The 20,878-nt window shown below is 39.9% G+C and overlaps 1 protein-coding gene and 1 long non-coding RNA gene across 3 annotated transcripts in view; one reads left to right on the forward strand and one right to left on the reverse strand.

Moving 5' to 3' along the window:
- Window positions 1-2,391, reverse strand: part of ETNK1 (ethanolamine kinase 1) — a 37,109-nt gene extending 34,718 nt beyond the window's left edge. The window contains exon 1 of the mRNA XM_065684406.1: window positions 1,940-2,391. Within this exon, the coding sequence (XP_065540478.1) occupies window positions 1,940-2,095 (156 nt within the window). The 5' untranslated portion in view covers window positions 2,096-2,391. The remainder of the gene's footprint in view (window positions 1-1,939) is intronic.
- Window positions 2,392-4,236: 1,845 nt separating this feature from the next.
- Window positions 4,237-20,417, forward strand: LOC136007234 (uncharacterized). Of its 2 annotated transcripts, none has more exons than XR_010609541.1 (3): window positions 4,237-4,352; window positions 10,637-10,766; window positions 20,334-20,417. It is a non-coding gene; the product is annotated as an uncharacterized LOC136007234 (long non-coding RNA). The 2 variants fall into 2 exon arrangements; XR_010609542.1 differs by lacking the exon at window positions 20,334-20,417 and adding an exon at window positions 11,128-11,420.
- Window positions 20,418-20,878: the final 461 nt, after the last annotated feature.

Consider the following 20,878-nt stretch of genomic DNA (forward strand, 5'->3'; position numbering starts at 1 on the left):
TCTTAAAAAGTCATCCTTCATTTTAGCACTGAGCTGTGTGATGCATGTGTAACATGCCTGTGTAACAGATTGCAGCAGCAATGGTGATAATACAATTAGTTTCAAACCACATGCATTCTTGCTTGTTATATATGCACAGTGGTTTAAACACAGACTAGACACAGGCCACTGATGAGCTTCATGAACAGGATGCTCTTCTGCTGTTCAAAGGGAGCAAAATTAAAGGGAGTCGAAAAGTTCTGGTCATAAAATAATTTGGTTTAAACAACATTCAGACAATTTTTAGACAGAATCCTATAATCACAGACAGCAGTCCATTACCTCACAATTGCATGACCACATTAACCCTTATTCTACACCAATGGTACCAGTGGTTTTTTGTTGTTAATTGCTTCTTCCAAAGAGACTGCCACAGGAAGGAAGCAGCTTTTTTTTTTTTTCTTAAACCTAACAGAACTTTCTCAACATGTTAGAGCTATCCCTCCTTGAGAAAATGTTTCTTTCATTTATTAGAATTCCTGTATGAAGGTAAAATACTCTGTTGAGAAGTGAACAAAAACATGCCTAACTCCAGGCAGTCCTGCAAGGAGCAGGGAGCTGGACTCAATGAACCTTATGGGTCCCTTCCAACTCAAAATATTCTACTGATCCTAACAACCCTTAGTATTACATGTTGTAAAGCTATTTTTATTGCATCTCAAGATGTTGGGACTCTGCTTAACTTCTGGCCTCAGCCTTCATAAAAGTTACCTAGAGAAACATCATTAACTTTATTGTTGTACTAACTGTACTGTTACGTGTCAAGTTTCCTTTCCTAACAATCAACTTCAGAAAATTTCAGTCAGTATTTGTGCTATCACCTCAATGTGCTCCGTTTCCTATATAAATTAGTTCCAGCGGCTCTCTTCAGAGGAACTTGACTAAATTAAGACTCTTCCACTTATTAGTAACTGCTGAGTAACACAGTTTAAGAACATACAATAAAACGCTCAACTAAATGCAGGCTACAACCGAAAGGCTGCATTAGCCAGGTAAACTGCCTAAAGGCTTTTATGGGGCCAGGTTAAGTATATTCTAGAAGCACAAAAGCAGCCAATCCCCAAGCAGATGATTCGTCATAAATACAAATGACGGCTCACCTCGAGAACACCACAGACTAAGTGGCGATACTCCTGTATATGGTCACGAATGAGATGTGAGCAAGAAGGTTAACAGGGCTGATACCGATACCCTCAGCCTAAACCCGAATCCAGCAGCGATAACAAGGCCTGTATTTACACTTATTTATTCACTACTTCCGAGGGCACAGGGGGAGCCCGCCAAGGGAGCGCCTCAGCCACGCGGCCGTTATCTCGGCCACAGTTACCAACAGCAGGGGCAGCAACCGCCGGCCCCCTCTTCTCTTTCCCCTCCGGCTGTCTCTGCCCTTCTCTGCCCCAAGGAGGAGGCAGGAAGTCCCCCACCGCCTTATGAACACGCCCTGCTCCGCAAAGACCCGCCGACGGCGAAGCTTATCGCCTTCCCCTCAGCCGACACCGCAACCCTCAGCCCCCAGGCCGGCGGCGGGGAGACCTGGCGAGACCGGGGAGAAGAGCGCTGCGTTCTACTAACAGGGGTAGTCAAGTTTCAGCGCAGAGGGCACGGCAGGAGGAAGAGGAAATTGAGCGCTGAGGAAGGAGTGCCGGAGGGGGCAGGGGATGCTGCCGCGCCGACACGCCCCGCCGCCGGGCTGCCTGGCAAATGGGGCTCGGCGCAGGGGGCTGCGATCGGAGAGCGACGAGGGAGGGGGAGGGGAAGGAAAGGAAGCGAGGCGGCAGCTCCCCCGCACAATGGCCGCCCGCCCTCCCCCCTTCCTTCCTCTCTGTCTTCCCTTCCTCCTCAAGCTGCGGCTGCCGCATGACCCGCTCGTGGGCCCCGCGGAGCCCCGGCCTCCCCATACCTGCAGCGTCACCTCCTCGGGTCTCCAGTGGGGCCGCAGGCGGCGTAAGAGCTGCAGGGCGCCCTGGCGGTAGCCGGGCCCCTCCCGCTCGCTGACAGTGATGTCCAGCTTGGGCACCTCCGGGGAGCCGGGCGGGACGTGGATGTAGTTGGACATAACGGCGGGCGGGCAGAGGACGCGGCACAGGGTAGCACGGGCAAGCAGCTCTCGCTCTCGTCTCCTCCACGGCGGACCCGGCAACTGAGGGGAAAATTTCCACTTGGGCTCTCGATAAAACGGCTCCACCTCCCCGCGGCTGCGGCGCGGAGCAGCCTGGGACAGCGGGCGGGGCGGGGCGGGGCTGGGCGGCGACCGCCCTGCTGCTGGTGCTGCTGCCCGGGGGCGCTCACCTGCCCGCCCGCCTTCGGAGCCGTGAGGTAGCCGCGGCGGGGGTTGGTGAAAGCTCGTGTGTGGTGTTGGAGGGGGAGCGGCCCCCGGGTTTGCTGGGCGTGAAGGAATGTGGCCGGCACCGCCCAGTCAATCACCGGGCGAGCGACTGATGGTAATCAGGCTTTGAGTTATCTGCTGCGGTTAATTTTTGTCTTTAATTTCTGTGCCAGCGTTCGTTGTTTCCCCCGCTTCCCTGCAGGGTGCATACCTTGCTCCAGTTCCAGCCGGTTGCCGTTTGATACTGTTTGTGATCCCTCAGGGCACTGGGAAAGGCTCACGCCACCGCCAGCCCTGATCTTAGCGGCTTCGTAAAGATTGTCTTTTTCATGAGCGGTACAGAACAGTTAAATTCTTTGTTTTATGCTGAAAAACTCGCTGCCTTGAAGTTATTTTCAGGAAAAAAAAGAGCCCAGACTGTACCACATTTTACCAATCAAGAAGAAAAATAAAATTTTAAAGAAGAACAAATGTTCCCTCTTTTTGAAATATTTTAATGCTGCCCGTAATATTCCTACAAGTACCTGCCTCCCGTCACATTCTGTGATCTTCCCACGTAGGAAATACTGAAATCTCAAGAAGTTCTCTGTTGTAAAGCGAGTTTATTAAGATAGGCTAAGACACAAGAGCTACACAAGCAGAATAATGGCTGGTCTCTTCCCTGAAGAGTTGTTACTTTAAATAGACCCAGATCAGGGGAAAGGGGCGTAATTTACTCTCAAAATGAACAATGCCATGAGGGAACCAGCTAGTTCTACAGCTTCAGTTCTCATTTACTTGACGCGAGTTCCTCTTCAGAAATGCAGTGCTTAGTAACCCTTCCATTGTGTCACCCACTACCGTCTACTTGTGAATGTCTTGTATTTCACCAAGAATCATTGTCATCTTGTCACTGAAAGGTTTTGCAGGACCTCACTCTTTATGTGCATCATCACTTCTATTCCTATTGTTCTTGTTGAACACCTCACCTTAACCAAATATTTCTTTATTCACCCACCTGTACACCTTTTCCCTCAGATATGATTACACATTTGGAATAGCCTCTCAATTATTTTGCAACTGATTTTCTCCCCCCCCCCCCTTTTTTTTTAATTTCCTGTGATTCCTCATGATCATTAACCTTAGTGTCCACATCCATCTAAACTTCAGTTCAGACCAAGTGGTTAAAACCTTCAGAGCCAGGAATCTTACCTTTGTGAGAGTTCAATAACCAAAATTTCCTTCTGTTTCATTTTAAGTGAAAATGCAGTGTTTACGGGTTGGTGTTCCTAGTGTATGTTACTCTACATTAATCCTTATCAAGGATTAAAAGGGTAAGAATACACAGGTCTGCATCAAATTTCAAATGTCATAAATTTCCAGATGTAAAGGTTGAGTATATTTCTAGTGGCAATACACTTTTACCTTGCCTTTGTTTAATTCTGTTCCCTGAAAAAAAAAAAAAAAATTTAATAACCTTCTTTCCTGTGATTTTTGTATCTGTCTTTTAAATACACCGACTCACCACTCTCCTAAAGTCTTCTTTCTCTGTCTCACTTCATCAGACCTACCCATTACTTCCATTAGCCCACTCTACTTTTTCTTCTTTAAAAGTAAGGACATTTTGAAAGTTAAGCTCCCTTTTTGTTTGGGAAAAAAAATCCTTTATGTACACTCACCTTTATACATTGTTCAGTCCTGTAAGTTACAGCTACCACAGTAGCATGATATCACTCTATCTGATCAAGCATGTGATACATGGTGCACTCTGCTTCTGCACAGGCAGTTTAGTAGATTATAAACTAAGACTTACTTGCGGATTAAAGGGCAAAGTGACATTTTTGTTGAAATAAAATACCAAATGTTGAATGCGTCAGCTTTTGTATGCTAATATCAACAAGAACTGGTTGAAAGCTGATGCTGAACATAATTCTCCTACCAGAAGCTTTTGGTTGTTAACTCTGGGAAGTCTTGCTAACTTACCCAAGTCTTACTAAATTTCCAGAAGGTGGGTGTGAGTATATTTTAAACATAAAGGGGGGAAGTTGGAGCAGTCGTGGTGCTTGGATTATTTGGGAATGAAGGAAACTGAACTTCTGACAATTAAATATTTATCAAATAGATGAAAGAATCAATAACATGTAGGCAATAGCACCATCATCTTTGTGATCATGGTATAAAGACACATCCTTTTTGCTTGTCTGCATGATGCACTGGGAATTTTTAATTCCTGTTTTAAACCAGTTCAATAAAAGTTATAGCTAGCTACTCACTCTGTTTCCTTTTTGTTTCCTACAAATATTTGCTGTGTCCTAATCAAACCACAGAAAATACTTTCTGACTGGGTCTCTTTCTCAAGTTTCCAATAGTATTTCTTTCCTCTTTGAAAAAATTATTTTTCTTCTTTGTCTTTCCCCCCTTTCGGACACCTGTACTCTACAAACTGTGAAATGCATTAATAAGAACCCTGGTGGCTTCCTCACAGGCTAGAAATTGTTTACAGGCTACAAATAGACTTGTTCGTAGAAAGACCTGATGTTACTCCAAGTAAGGACCCAGGAATAAAAAGAATGTGTTTTCTCTGAATGTTTAATATTTTTTAGGTACACCAAGCTAAATTAAAATTATTCTAAGGCTGACAGTAGATGTGCACACCACTGAAATGAAGAAAACAGGGTGCTTTAGATCTCTCCCAGGCTTGTATGCTGACAGTGCAGCCTGTTTGACCTGCTTATCCTCACTGCTCTGCCATTCTCTTTTCCTTCTTGTGCTAATCAGAAACCAGGCTATGCCATTTCATTTATTCCTACATTTTTTCTTGCCTTTAGGTCAGTGCTGGATGCTTTTTAAGCTCATTAAAAAAAAAAAAAAAAACAACACAAAGGAAAGAGCAACATCAGGCTCAGAACCAGTTTTAACTTCCCAGGTGCAGTTCTCCTGGCTGCTTTCCAAACCCAGTAATTCAGTAATTGCTTCAGAGGAACTCAGTGCATAAATGTGATTATAAATCGGAAGTGTACATCTTATAGCCATAATTAATTTTAATAACATTTTCCTTAGCAGGGAGTTTCAAAATACTTTCTATTGTTCTAATCTCACAAATCCAAAAATTGAGTCATCAGAAGGTTAAATCTGCTATTAGACCAGTCAGTAGCAGGCCTGGAAATAATTTTTTACTTCCAGTCCAATCCTTTGATCAGAAGCTTTCTTCAGTGCTTTAAAGAATGCCATCTCTGTTGATTATCCAGCATGTACTATTTGTGTCAAGATGAATCACATCTCTGTACACACAGTGTTAAACTGTAATTCAACTATTTATTTATTTATTACATCGATTTTTAAAGTGTCTGGTGCCCTAGCATCCATATTGATTTACCAGCCACAACTCTCGACACAGAAAGTTGATAGATCTGTCATGTGTTTATTGTACTCTATAAACAGATTTCATTTTAATCTTGGTGAAGACTAGCTTGAAATAGATCATTTTATAAAAATCTTGACAGCTTACAAATTTCTCCAAGATGGATACTGCTTCGTATGTTGTTGAAATAGCAAAAACCCTTCTCTTGTGCAAGTTGCTTGCAAGAATAATGGGTTATAGCTTTCTCAAGAATATTTTGAAAGCTGCATATGATAGCAGAGTAGAAGCTTCAACGCTCACTGCAGTTTTATGGCTTTATTTTCTAGTAGGCTGCCAATTAGTGACACTTATTTGACACATTCCATGCGATAACCTAGTTCCTGACCATCTAATGCCTGTTTTTTCCAGCATCGGAGTGGTGCAGTGCCTAATGTGGTGTAGTAACAGATGTGATTACATGTAAAAATAGCTTAGTGGTTTCCAGCTCTTTCAAATTTACAGGATTTCACTCGTAAACCTCTGAAGTTTCTAGTGGAAGTCTGGACTTCTGTGCCTGCAGGTTTGGTTACCTCCAAGGCCACATCAGATGAACGCACAGGTATCTTTCCTCTGTGCTGTCCCTGGCTCCGAGTCCATGAACTGCAGGCTCAAATGCCATTGGTATTTATCCAGTTACATGTCCTGCAGGAAGCATAAGCAAACTAAACAAAATGCCTAAACATGCATGTTAATTAACCTATATGCATGTTAATTAATCTCAGTGTCGTGAAGAGACAAAACCTGCTTAAAACCTGCTTAAGTTAGTAGGACCAAAATCATGCTTATGCTTAAGCAGGTGCTAAATCAGAATGAGCAGCTCAGCAAGGAATTCTGGAAATTCTCCATGCTGATAGGGCTAAACTGTACATTTATTCAGGGCTATTTATAAAACATTATAGCCACTGGGTATAAAGAAAGAATACATAAAGTCTTAGTACTAATTACACTGCTCAAAAATGCAGGTTAAATAAAGCAGCAAAAAAATCATAATTAAGGCCAGTGTCTGCATTCATTTTAATAGATGTATCTGTATTTAAAAATATGAGGAGTAATTAAAAGTTGACTAATCCTTGACTAAACTTGAACTGTACACAGGTCCAATGAGTTACCATATCCTGGAGTTTTTCTCAAGGGCAACAAATACACATCTGTATAACTACCCAAAGAGAGCCTACTTAGGCAGTTTCAGGATGCCTTGCCTGCAAGAATAAATTCACATGCAGTAGTATAAGAGGAACTGTTAAATGGCTTTTGTGTCCCTTGAAAATGTAAGGCTTTCTAACATTTTATTGACTAATCAAACATCCTCCTATGAAGAAAAGTTATAAATCTCAGCAATTTGACACATTCTCTGTGAACAAAGACAGTAACAAAGGTGTACTTAAATGTTCTGCAAGCTTGTAAAAGAAGCCTAGAATACTATTTTCCTATTTTTAAGGTGCTATCAGAATGCCATTCTATAGTCTCTAGCGAAACCTCTAATCAATGTTATAGCATAAAAAGAGGGAGCTGATTAACTTAACTAAATTAAAACAATTGAAAAATGTGCACAGAATTATCTTGAGAGACTGAGAGTATGGGTATCACACATAAATGATTGCCAATTCACATTCTACCTGACTCAATAATAAAGAAGAAAGAAAGGCAAAGAAGGGTGGTGAAGAGGGGAGATGAAAGGGAGAAGGTAAAGGGAGAGAGCAGGAAATTGTTTTATTTATGTGTCAGTGAGAGAAAAAATCACTCAAATGGCTAACGTGTTTTCCTCACAAAATCACCATTCCAAACAACTTTACTGGTAGTCTCAAGAAGTCAAGGACTGAAAAAAACATAGATGTTATGCAGAAATTATGCTGCTTTCTCATGGTTACATCCATTTCCTTCACATTAAGTTGACAAATAACCAGGAGGCCTCTGGGGCAATACCACTGTATCCTTTTCATAAATATTTGAGTTTGTGGGCTAAGGTCTGTGTGCCCAGTAGACTCCAAGCTGGATGCTGTTTCAGTGCCCCTGTGTGCCTCTTTTCTCTAAGCCTTACTAAGCTTTACCTCCATCTTTGTTTATAGCCTATTTCCCACAGAATTAAGGTTAATGTGACCAGATTTTGTGTCTGTCCTCCCTTAACTTGAGGAGGAGCGACTTTAAAATTTCACTGGGACTTTAAATACCAAAGATAGTTTTAAATCCTGTAACTGGGAATTACTGAACAAATGGAAAGAATCACTATTCATTCTCCCTGAAAGAAAGGATAATCAAGCTAAACTTTTATTTGTTCTGCTGATGAAGTAGCTTGTTTGGGTTTTGTCTCTATATTTGCCACTTCTCAGATGGGTAGAAGGGAGAGGCCCCTTCACTTTTGAAAGGTATGTAATCCTAGTTTCTCTGGATTAAATTGACTACCATAACCTAGTTTAGTACACCCTGCTCAGATTTTGCCTCTTTTTAATTTATTTTGATCCCCCTGCCTTGTTTCTTATGTAGTGTTCTCAGGCTTTGGTCCTTTCCGGCTGGTAGAGGGGGAGTATTTAGCTGCTTAATGAAGGAAATGCATTTTGTCCAAGGAACAAGCAATTGCACCCCAAATTAGTCCATGGCTCTGCAGTCATTTTCTTTTTCCAAAGCAATCCTTTTTGTTTTATAATAGACATGCTGCTTTTTGCCTGTTGTTGTTTTTGTTGGTTTTCTTTTGGTGGTTTTGTTTGGGGGTTGCGTTTGTGGGGGGTTTTTTTTCATTGCCTTTTGGGTTTTCCTGGTTTCTAACCAATTACTGTTTCCTTGTGGTCTCCTCCTTTTGTTGTATACCAGCCTGGTTAAAATCAGTTATGCCAGAGGAGCAGACCTTTGAGCAGCCTGTTCAGCTTCCATTGCCATCACCAGGAAAACCACCACTATTTACTTCAGTAGGAGCCAAATGAAGTGAGACAGGCTGTGTATGTCTGTACAGTCACATGTGCTTGGATTAAAGTTCAGAGCAGAGCACTGCTCCCTCACTGCCATCACCCCTCACCCAGCAAGGGTGCAAATTCCATCCACCTTTTGGGGTGCAGTGCTTTGAGGGCTGGGGCCTCTGTGTGCTCCCATGGGGTGGCAGGCAGGCAAGGCTTATCCCACCATCCCCACCAAGGAGCAGGGCAGGCAGGCCATGAAGGCAGGCATGCAGGCAGGCTGTGAAAGTCCGTAGGTGTGCCCAGGGCCTGGTTGCACCCCCCTGTAGTTTCATCCTGGAACCTGCTCTGAAGAGGGTTGTGGAGAAGCAAAATCTGACTTTCAGAGGTGCAGACTCATACTTCCATTCTTGAATCTACAAGCTGTAGGTCACTGCCTTGGGCTGCTTTTGAAAGTCCTACAGATTTTACTGTTTTCAGTGTGGTTTATTTCATTATTTATCCTACAGATTTTATTTACTCCTGAGGCACTGAATTTTAGGGGACTTGCCAAAGAAGTGCAGTAGGCATAAAAGAACAGCTCAGAACAACCTGATATTTAATCATAGGCTGGAAATATCTTTTACAGACTTCTCTGTTTGCAACTGTTGCTAAGCATGGGAAATTGCTGAATTAGTCAGCTTCATTTGTATTTCTGTTAAGGGAGAGCTTGGAACATTAATTAAATTACATTTCAAGTCTCAGGATAATAAAGTTATGCATTCCCATTGGAAAGGTAAAATGATAATATGATAAAAAATAAATACAATATAATAAGATAGCAAATACATGAAGGGGAAAGGGCCAAACTTTGCCAAAGTCTCTGTCTTTCCCTCCATAGGGTTTTAGGGTTCAACAATCACAGAAGCACAGAGGACTGCAGGGGAGAATTGCTTCCCAGGCTCCTGCTGGCTTCAGCCACAAGCAGGAAGCAAGAAGGTAGCAAGAGCTGCTACTACAGGAGCATCATGTCTTGCTAGGAGCTTTCCTAAATTTCATTTCTTTCTTGTGTTTCCTGTAAGATACTTTGGCTTGTGCAGCAGTCTTTACACTTGAAGATGCACCAGTTTCAGGTTTGTTTCCACAAAGCTTTTAACATGTGAAAAGGAAAGAATGTTCATTCCAGCTTCACCCCCACCCTCCATAGGAATAATGCCTCTGGTTCTTGTGGAACCCTGGAATTTTGCATTTCTATGTCAGATGGCCTTCCCAGCCCACAGTCCCTGAGGGCTGAGGTTCACCCAGAGTACGGCAGAAAATCTTTAGCAAGCAGGTTGCAACTGCAACATTTCGTTTCACTGTGATCCACTTATCTTCTGCCTCAATATTAGGCTGAAATTCACAATTTTATCTTGACTTTAAGTTTCAAAGTGAGCAGCATTTTTGTTTAGAAGATACTGTTTTCTCTGGTATTTGTTACAACTGGCTACGCTTCGAGTATGTCAGGAGCTTAGTCAGCTGTTAGCGCAACCAGGGCTTGTTTTTCTTCTTTTTATCCCTTTCATCCAGTGGAAAAGTTTCCTGCTGCTCTCCCTACTGATATTTGATATCCTGTCTCCAACTGACGTAGGTCTTTAACTTTTAAAGAACAGCATGTCAACTAGCTCTGTTAATTATCACTCATTCTGGGTTTTTTTTTTGTTTTTGTTTCTTTTTGCATTGCAAGATTATTCTGGAGGTGTAACTTCTCAGGGGAATGACTATTTCTAATCCAACTCCCTCTTCGGTAATTATAAAAATAAAAATAAAAAAAAAAATAATCACTTTCCCATGCTTTGCAACAATGTATTTATTTAATCTACAGAACTAAAGGCATGCTTAGAGTAAGCAAAGCAGCCAGTCAGCAGCTTTTCTGAATGTCTGTAACAAGTAGCATTGTAATGCAAAAAAGGAGAGATTTCTTGAGTTTCTCTTGGTTTACATTCTAATAGGTTTTCCTGATAACCATCTTTCCTCTTCTTTTACCAGAAAGCACCACCAGCAACTACCAGCTACATTGGAAAGAAATAGTGGGAAGCCATTACTATGCAGTTATTGATAATGTAATCAAATGTATCACTAAAAGACATGCTAAAAGCTGTCCACTGGTCTTTTCATGGTGAGTAAACTACAAAAACATTTCCAAAACCTTACTCACTGAACACTGAGCTCTCTGCTTACCTTCACAACTACTTGTTTCCCAATGTCTTTGGGAACAGAAAGCTTGAAGTGCTAAACAAACAAAAGTATACAAAAGCCAAAATACTGAAGGAATGTTTCAAAGGTAGATTGACCTATCCTACAATTACATAGATTGATTGCCCAGGATTATTTATTTATAAAAACACCTGTGATACCTCTCATAAATTCGTAGCAGTGGACAAGTGGAACTCATAAGATAGCTTTTCTGTGACAGTCACTTCTAGTTCAATAAATCATTGTGTTACTTTTGCTAAGTTGCATAAAATCGTTGTCTCAAGGTCAACTTCTGTGCGATCCCTAAAGTGTTCCCAAACCAGCTCTGCAACAGCCTCAACCAAACCATACCTGACAAGCCAGTACCACATGTGGACCTGCGATAAAGAAAAGAAAATAGAATAAATCCAGATGTTTGTACCTTCAGAATCTCTTAAACAAACAAAAAACCCAAACAACAAAAAAACCAAACAAGCAAACAAAAAAAAAACAAAAAAAAAAAAAAAAAGAGAAAAAACTCACCTTTAAAACCCTTTTGATGAATTTAAGGTCATAGCTTATTTGTAGTTCACCTTCTGCCTCCACCAAGGAGGAAAACTTTTCCACCAAGGAGGAAAACTTTTCCACCAAGAAAAGTTCTCCTTAGTTGTGTGTGTACATAAAAGTTGATGCCAGAAACCAAACCTCTGGCAGAAAATATTTTTTCTTACAATAACATCTCCCTTGCTTTACTTTTCATAAAGCAAACTCTTTAACTGCTTCCAGAAATACTCTGGGTTTTTGCTCTTCTCTGATGTATTTCAACTTTCTCTTTTTTTTATACTTGTGGTTTTTTTCAGCATTATTTCCTCAGCTGTTCAAATCTGATCCTCATAATTCATTAGATTTTTTTCATTAAAAAAAATAAATAACGTGAGGCTTCTCTTGGAAAGAAAAGCTCACAAGTAGGAGGTTTTACCTGGCCAAAAGAGTCTGGCAAAATCTGAATTTCATATGGGAAGGATCACAGAGAAGAACACAAATACAGGAACAAAGCACGCTTTTGATGCAGTTGCTGAAAGTGTAAACAAGATCAGAAAAAGAATAGAAAATGGAATATAATTACTACAGGGCTTGGCTTTTTTTAATTCTGTGTCTGGAAACACAATCTTAATTTTAGGGGTAAAAAAAAAGGGGGCATAATAGAAAAACTGCATGATAGAAAAGCTTAGGCTCAAAGTTCAAGCAGCAGCTAAAAAAGGCACCGAAGTAGCTGCGGAGATGCACTTCTATGTCTTCAACCCAGTTTTTCAAAACCCTGAAGTTAATTCCAGTTTTATGAGCAAAAGATGTTTCTGCATGGACACAAGGTGAGTGAAAGCAGTACAGGCATTTAAAAAATAAAATAAGCTGTTTCCACAGCCATAGCCTATGGAAACCTTTTCCACAAACTAATGACATTTATGTCTCTTATCAGCAAAACAAGGAATTCATCCAATAAAAATTATGCCCAATGAATTTAAAATAAATTAAATAAAAGCATTTCTAACTGATATAGCTGTATGGAAAATAGTGCTTTGGGCAGTTTAGGTAAATTCTGTTGCTGAATAATTTTATGGCTGATAATACATGCAGTTACTGTGCATACCATGTTAAGGACAATTAAGATAAGGGTAATTAAATCTTATTCTTGTAGGGTATAAATAAATTAAATTGGCAAAAGTCACAAGGGAATTTTTCTTCCAAACATTATTTATTATTGTACTCTGCATATTTTTAGGCAGTATTAGAATATGTGCACCTATTTTTGGAAGCCTCTAGTTCTTGGATACTGCTGATAATAGAAGAGTGGATCACTGATATCATCGGCATCAGATTATTTTTGGTGTCCTTGGTGGAAACCCACAGGGCCTGCAAACACACAGGCAGAAAATCATAGTGAGAACAATGTCCTGCATTGTGTATATACTCAAAAGTCTGTGTAAACATTAATGCAGCCACATTTAGTACATTTTTAATTTCTTAGGTTTGTGCTCCATTATAATTAGAAACTATTTCTACATTCAGTATTCAGAACACACGCTGCTGCACGTTGGTGTGGAGATCTGAGAGAGAAAGGGAGTTCTGCCACTGAGCCTTTCTGCTACCTTAATGATCTCCCCAGCCCTTCACGGACTGCTGAGGAAATCTGGGTCCTCAGAGGGCTCTGCATAATTCTCAGGGGTTTCTTTGTACACAAGCACAGCTGCATATCAACTGATACCACATGTGTGGAACATACATAGACTAGATTTTATTTTCTACACCTCTGTTTTCATACTTGTACCCTGACAGGGCACTGTTTTGTTTTTATAAACTTGCCTGACATACAAATGTCATACGCTTGTCAAAAGGCAAAAGGAATTCCAGGATGTATGAGGTGAGATAGTCCTTGCAGGGACTACCTACAAATACAGAAGGTGCATGGGATACAGGAGTAGGGGGTTATAGCACAAAGCACTGTTGAGGCCTTATCAAAAGTACCATGTACAATTCTGTCTCTGTATATTAAAAAACAAAAGAGATATAGATAAAGGATAACAACATGATTAGGTACATGGAGACCCCCATTCTATCGTAAGACAAGTCTGGAGCTTGGCTAGTTCCATCTAGTACACGAAAAGCTGTGAGTGGACAGAACCACCACCACAAAACTATCTGGAGAGATGTATCCTAAAGTGAAAAGATCTATTTAGGCTAAAATACAATATTGGTGTGCACAAAATAGGCATAAACTCATAATTTCTAATCATCTATGAAGGTTCTGAAACAGCCTTTAAATGTAAGTAATGGGGACAAGAAATGTCTTTCAATCAAAAAAAAAATCAACAAGCTTAGTTAAAATCACAAGAAATTTGATAACTCTGTCCTCTTTGATACTGAATCAAAAGTAAAGGGCTTCTTAATATTGGGTAGTATATTATCTCAAAGAGATACCAGACATTCCCACATGTTTATTCTCATCAGAGAGAGAACAGTAGAATAACAGCTAGTTAGCTATATTTTAAATTTAGCATCTTTTCAGTGGTGGCCATTTGCAATGGGAAGGGTTGTGCATAGAAACATAACCCAGTCTACATCCACCCCACCCCTAGAGTTAAGAGATTTTGTACTTCTCCATAGCTAACGATGTGGTTATCTGATGTGGATAAAATAGAAATATTCTTTTACTAGATTACTTTTCAGCTGCATCAACTTCAACTACCTGTTTCTGTTCGTCACAATTTAGGTACTGCCTGTTAACAAAGCTGTGAGTTTTACCACATTCCAAAATACTTTTCAGTGACTGCATGAAAAAAAAAGTATACAGCAACCAAGAACAGAAAATGAAACTGTGACACATATCTGGTTTGTGAGATGGAAGTTCCCTTTCCTTTGGGAGCCATTCAGTATCACAAATAGTTTTGAACTATAACTTCTGTAACACTGTGCTCTGATAACAAAGCTTCAGTTTGAGACTAGAGGAGATTACAGCTGCAAAGGTTGTATCTGAAAAACCAAGCTGTTACTTCTTCACCACACACAGATAACAAAAACTGTCCATAGCCACAATTTTGTACATTTATCTAGTACCAACGAGCAAAAAAGCTTGCAAGATGTGAATTACAAAGGACAGGCAAGTCTAAAATTGCAGGGGGAGTTATCATCCTTTCCATACTTAACCTGTTAGTTCCCCCAGCTTGGTAGGATCACTCCCAAAGAGATCTCGCCTCAGACTTTTAGTTCTCACCCATGTTCCAGTCTGTCTAAGCTAAGAATTCCTGGCTCAGAAGAGTATCAGAGTAAATGATAAACATGTCATACATGTGCATCTCAAACACTTCGTTAACACGTGCTTTGAAACTAATGCCCATAGAGCACAAGTGGTACAATTCCAGCAGATTTTCCCCCTAGGCCACCAACTCTGCTTTCAGACTATGAGTAGTTTGACAACACCAGCTACCAACCCTGTATCAGGGACTATAGATCAATTCAAACAGGCAAGCTGCAGTATAACTCAGCTGCAGTGATAGTTCATGTGTCGTCTTACCTCAATGACACCTAAAAAACAAACTGAAGTGCTACATACGTATTTTTGTAACTCAAGATGTTACACGACAGATAACATTTTGAAACATTTTTCTTGTGATATCTGGGACAGTTCATGCTTATATAAACTTGAAGATCAGTGCTGTCAAGCTGTTTCCCTACACATGCAAACAATAACAAGGTTAAAATAATATAAGGTCTGTCTTAATTTCAAAACAATCCTCCAAAAATGAAGTGAAGGCTGATGAAGTGATTAATTTCTTGATTTGAAGCTTACATAGTGCATTGAGATAATCTCTAGCGTAAATGGAAAATCACTGGGAAGGAAGGCCACAGATAAAAACGATATTACAGGCAATAGCAGTTAACTCTTTGAATTCAGCAGCTGTGTGAGAATTAAGCCTTTAAAAGTTCAAGGCCTAGTCTTCACACAGAACACAGCTGCGCTTTGCATCAAATTCTTGAATCGTTTGACCTTTGCAAAAATTGCATGGAGGCTTGTCTTTGCAAACTGTTCAGATCAGTCTTGCTTGCCTTTCTGAGGGTTCTGGAGTCACAACAACAAAATCAGGAAAACCAGTATGTTTCATTCAGACTGTTAAAATTAGCCAAGGCAGGTCTGTTCTTAGTCTTTACATTTATTAATGGTGAAATAGTAGAGATCTTTCTTACTCCAAGAGCCTAACTATAGGATACAGCCCTTATGGGATGGCAATCATGTACTTGCATGCATGAAACCTCTTCTTGGCTACTGTAAAGAAAATTTTTTCGTTACTCCTTAAAAGGTACAGTAGTATGTCTCCTTATTTTGTGTTAAACATGAATTTAATTTTCATTTTAGCAATTTTTTTCCAGCTGCTAGCTGCTTTGGTACCAGATATCAGCCGTCTTACCTTAACTTCTGACTTTAACAGCGTACCCACCTCAGGGCACCAAACACACCAACACAATTGGACCAGATGCAGTAGCTCTTACCAGCCTGTATCCACCTTCCTCCACAACTCTCTTTTGCAATCTCTTCCACATCTCTCCTTAGTCTTTAGCTGTCAGCATCCAAGGCAGGCACTGATATGCCATAGCTTTTGTGAAAACAGGTAAGAGGTGGTGAGAAAATCCTCACCTGTGGCTTTTGTAGCTCCTGCCCCACCTCCCCGACAAGGAGCTGGACATTGGCTCAGGTCTCTGCCCTTGCTCCTTCCTTAGTCCTTGCCCAAGAGATTTGGTGGGTTGGCTAGCAACCTTGCAGATCTGGCCTTGCGTTGCTGCCTTGCCTGGACTTTCAACCTGCCTTGTTACTATAGACCTGATTTCTAGTTACCAGGCTGCTAACTGAACCATTATCACTGCTGGACCTGCTCAGCTTTTCTTGTTTGGGTGCTGTGGGATGGCAGTTGGTGGGTGATGTCATTGCTCCTGCCCGATGTCACCTTTAGTTCCTGGCTTGCCTCGTTAAGGTCTGTATTTAACTTTCATGCACTGAAAGATGCTCAGTCATTTTATAGAATTATTATGTATAATTAAGCAATGTACTTAGCATATATTTCTCTACTTGTGCTGTTCATAATAATCTTTGCTAGTAAAATGAAGGCAGTACCTCCCGCAGCTGCTATCAAGACAGTCCAAGGTGACGATCATAATTCTCCTGTACATAAAAGCAGAGAAAGGCAGAACAAGCCTGATGAATGACAGTTTTTGTACTTTGAAGGCAGTTTGAAGACACTGTTCTCATATTTCAAAGGACCTATAAATTGTCCTTAACAGGGTCAAATGCAGCACTGAACACAACTCTGTCAGGAATGAATGAAGACTACTCAAAGAACAAGCACAGATGACAGGGTTTTACTTTAGTTAGTCAGGTTTTACTCTACAGGAGTTTTAACTTAAGAAATAAGGTGGTATGTAGGGAATATAAGGAGTTTGTTTCCTGCACATCTTGAACTTTTATACTTTCTCTGTGCATGGGTACTTCCTTTCAGTGGTACTCAGGAACACATTCAGGAATCATGATAAGACTAAAAAAAATACTTGCTTTGCTAGAAGTAGTCATCTTGATTGCTCCAACAATTGATTAGCCACAGATAAGAAGACTCTTCTACTTTAGACTTTTGTGTGGCTTCTTATACAGTTTAAGATTTTATCAATGAAACTCGCTGCTGCAGAGCCTCACATCCTGTGGCTGCGCCATTCTTTTGCCACACCACAGAGTGCACGTTCTCGGTAGAAAACACATACCAAACTTGGAACTTCTTGTTGGAGCTCCCTGCCCTAAGATCTCTGGATAAGAAAAGTACAGTTTCTTCTCTTGTTCACCTTCTTCTCCATCCATGTGTGCCTGGAGGGTTTTTCTAATCTAGCTTGTGAGGTGCTTCATCTCCTAGCAATCACAGTTCCCCCTACTTTACTGTCCATGGCAGGGGGGTTGGAACTAGATGATCTTGAGGTCCTTTCCAACCCTAACTATTCTATGATTCTATGATTCTATGATGTACCATGACCACTTTGCTAAACTGAGCTTGATTGACATTTCTGCAGCAGTAGCACATACTTTTCACAATAAATTGGATGGTGATAAAAAGTGAATTATAAGGATATTACTTTTGGTTTATAGTTTGGACACATTTCAGTTTTGCCTGGACAGAGTGCTGGGACACTTAGTCTGTGTCGTGCTTTGCCAAGAAAGGTTGGACCAGATGATCCCTGAGGTCCCTTCCAACCTGGTATTCTATGATTTTAAGCTTCTAACTTTACCCACACGAGTTAGAAGCCTAGTTTTTCTGCTTCATATGTATATGTACTTATGGAGGAGTCAAAATTCAGAATATGAGCCTCTTCTGTCTTCTTTGGCTTAGTATGAGAGTTAAACTCTTAAAATAAACAATGTGAACCCTTCTGTATCAGAAGTTTTGACAGCAAATCAGTATCACTGTGTCGACACAAGCCTGTATTCCACTTTTGTAAGATGCTAAACATAAGGCATTACATGCTCTTGAAAAACAAAACTCAGTGGTTTGCCTCATTAATGTGTTTTTATTGTTTATACATTAAAAACTTCAGTGTTTAGTAACTCACATCACGTCTATTCCCACTGGAACACAAGAAGCAAAAGTATCACATGGTTATTAAGAATTGCATTCACTCCATGTTTTAGAATACAAAGATTTATTGTTTTGATTGTAATCCAATTTAATCTCTTTAATGCACCAAGAAATAACTTGCATGTCTTGTGAAGGATCTTGAAGAGCTAGTCTATAGATAGTTCATGCAAAGTTACTATACTTAAAATAATCTCCTCCAAGACACAGACTGACTTGCTGAAGAGTACTCTTGCTGACTGTACCATAGCGATTGATGAGACAAACTACAAGGATCGTAGCTTTAATAAGCACTAACCTACTTAAAAAATTCAGGATCATCATCTTTGATCTTGACAGCAATTTCAAGATATAAATATACACATTCATTAGTATTTCCATGGTTTGGGATGGGACCTGAATAAATGATCTATTTATGACATTTATACAGGAAAAAGGAAAATACCAACAATATTAAGCAGAATATAAACATTCTAGTAACTGTAAGTCTAATATGTACTACAATCACAGCTAAATATTTCATTTCTTTGTCTCAATACTTATAAGGAGGAAGGGCAGAAATGTTGAAAGTGTCACTGGAAGGCTAATTATCTTCTACTGACAGTTATATTTAATTATTAATTAGGTGTTGACTAATTAGGGCTTTGTAAGCATGACACATTCCGAATAGCTATTTTTATTGTACTCCTTGTAACTACATATCTTTGCTAGAGCATGTGTACACAGGACTCAGCTGCAATCTCTGTGAACTGATATCCCAATTATGCCTTTGCCACTCATTGCTCATAAAATGCACAAACTCATATGCAATGTTATTTCCCTCACAGAACTGTAAGAAAGATAAATTACATCCAATTACTAGCTTGGAACATGACATCAGATCCAGTTGTTTGATTCCCCCAGTAGGTAATTGCGTACATTCCCCTGTTAGTGGGTATTTATTTTATACAATTTCTTTCAAGAGTAGACGGAAATTGAGACCTTCATACAGCCATAATAGCATGAAATTGAATATTTTCATGTCTCTGTTCCTAGAAACTGCTTGATATGGACCAGATCCCAAACTGCTGAAGTCAACACAAGATTGACTTGAGTAGACTGTTCGAAAGATGCCACTTTCAAAAGAATATGAAGTGCTGAGATCTCATTTCCAAAGGAAATAGTTGATATCCAGAAAATAAGTGCATACAAATAATTCAAAAATATAATTTCAGGACTAAGACATATTGGGCTTTATTTTTACCCTCCCAATATAAGCCTTGAGACTATTTTTTGGCTTTTGGTTTTCCTCAAAGGACAACCAGGTTTTATTCAGTTCACTAGATCTGTATGGGAATTATGTTTTAGAATATAATTGGAATTAAAATGTTTTCAATAGATAAACTTATTTCATACATATTATAGAATATTAGAAATTTATCTGGATCTATCTGCTGTATCACCAGTACAGTATTTGAATTTCCTGACAACACTTAACTTCAAAAATTAATTCCAAGATACTGTCTCTCCAAATGAGCTCTATATTCAGTCTCTATATAGAACATAATATATAAGAATAGACTATATTACCATCTATCACCAGTGTCAGCTCAACTTAGTTCCATTAGCCTGAGAATGACTTTGAATAGATTCAGGACAAAAATAAACCACCCATGTATACCATTACTCATATGACATACTCTAATTCCATCAGGGAAATCACTTACTATAATAATCTAATTTTTACCTAGCTGTTACAGCATCAAGATTTAAAACCATTATTGAGAGATGCAGCTTTAGGCAAAGTAGGATTAAAGTCAGCAAAACTGAGCCATAAGATGCTCCCCAAGTAAACTGGAGTCAAAATGAACGTTTTGGATCATGTACCAGGTAGCCACCATTTCTTGACTGCCTTCACAGCCTCTGTGTAGCTGTCCCCAGGCTCACTCTCTACCCTTTCAGTGAGGGAACTGCCGTAGCAGCAAGGTGAGAATCATGGAGGACTGCAGCCTGCCACAATCACCTTTCCTCTTCATGTAGCACACATCTTTGCAAGACCATGGGCCTTTTCTTGTTTATTCTTTCCAGCAGGTCAGCAAAAAATGCTGTCTCTGTGTCAGAACTACAGATTCTAAGTGCTCCCAATGACCTATGATTACAGGCAATTAAAAAATGCCTGCCTTTCACAACTTGCTCAATAACTCATATTTCCATTAGTCACATCTACATATTTTGAGTTTTAATTTGTCCTGCTCAGACTTCCATCCTTTCCTTATCACACCTGCTATATTAGAGACCTCTATGGTAGTAGAAATTTGTTCATGTAGATAGTAATAGACATTAATACTGCTCTTAATCCTCTGTTTAAACAGGCTAACTACTGTGAATTCCTCCAGTGCAAATCAGAAACCTCAGTAACAAAGCCTTGCTCATCCCAGTTCATAATAAAACACGTCTCTTCATTTCAGTGAGAGAGTTTCACCTTAAGGATTTTATTGAGACAGAATTTCACTCTGTGTCTTTTAATCTAATGAGAGAGATTAAGGGTTGCAATGGTACATCAAATATATACAAGCAATAATAAATAGGGGGAATCAGGATTTTGCCCGTTTAAATCCTTGCAGCCAGCACACGGCAGGGCAGAAATAAGGTGGGGTTTTTATTTTGTTTGGTTTCTTTTTCCCTGGGATGCTGGGGTCCTTTACTAAGAACATACATATATATGTATCTATGTGCGTATATATATATATCTAGCTATATATGTACTTATACACATGTCACTCTGGATATAGGACTCCTCCGATAATTTTTAAGGATATTTTTGGATTGGTGTCCTGTAGATTTCAACCAGATGTCTTTGAAATATGTAGTTTTACAAAGAAATAATGGGATTTTTCTAAAAGCCAAAAACTGGCAC

The sequence above is a fragment of the Lathamus discolor genome, chromosome 1 (assembly GCF_037157495.1).
Source record: "Lathamus discolor isolate bLatDis1 chromosome 1, bLatDis1.hap1, whole genome shotgun sequence".
Lineage (NCBI taxonomy): Eukaryota > Metazoa > Chordata > Aves > Psittaciformes > Psittacidae > Lathamus > Lathamus discolor.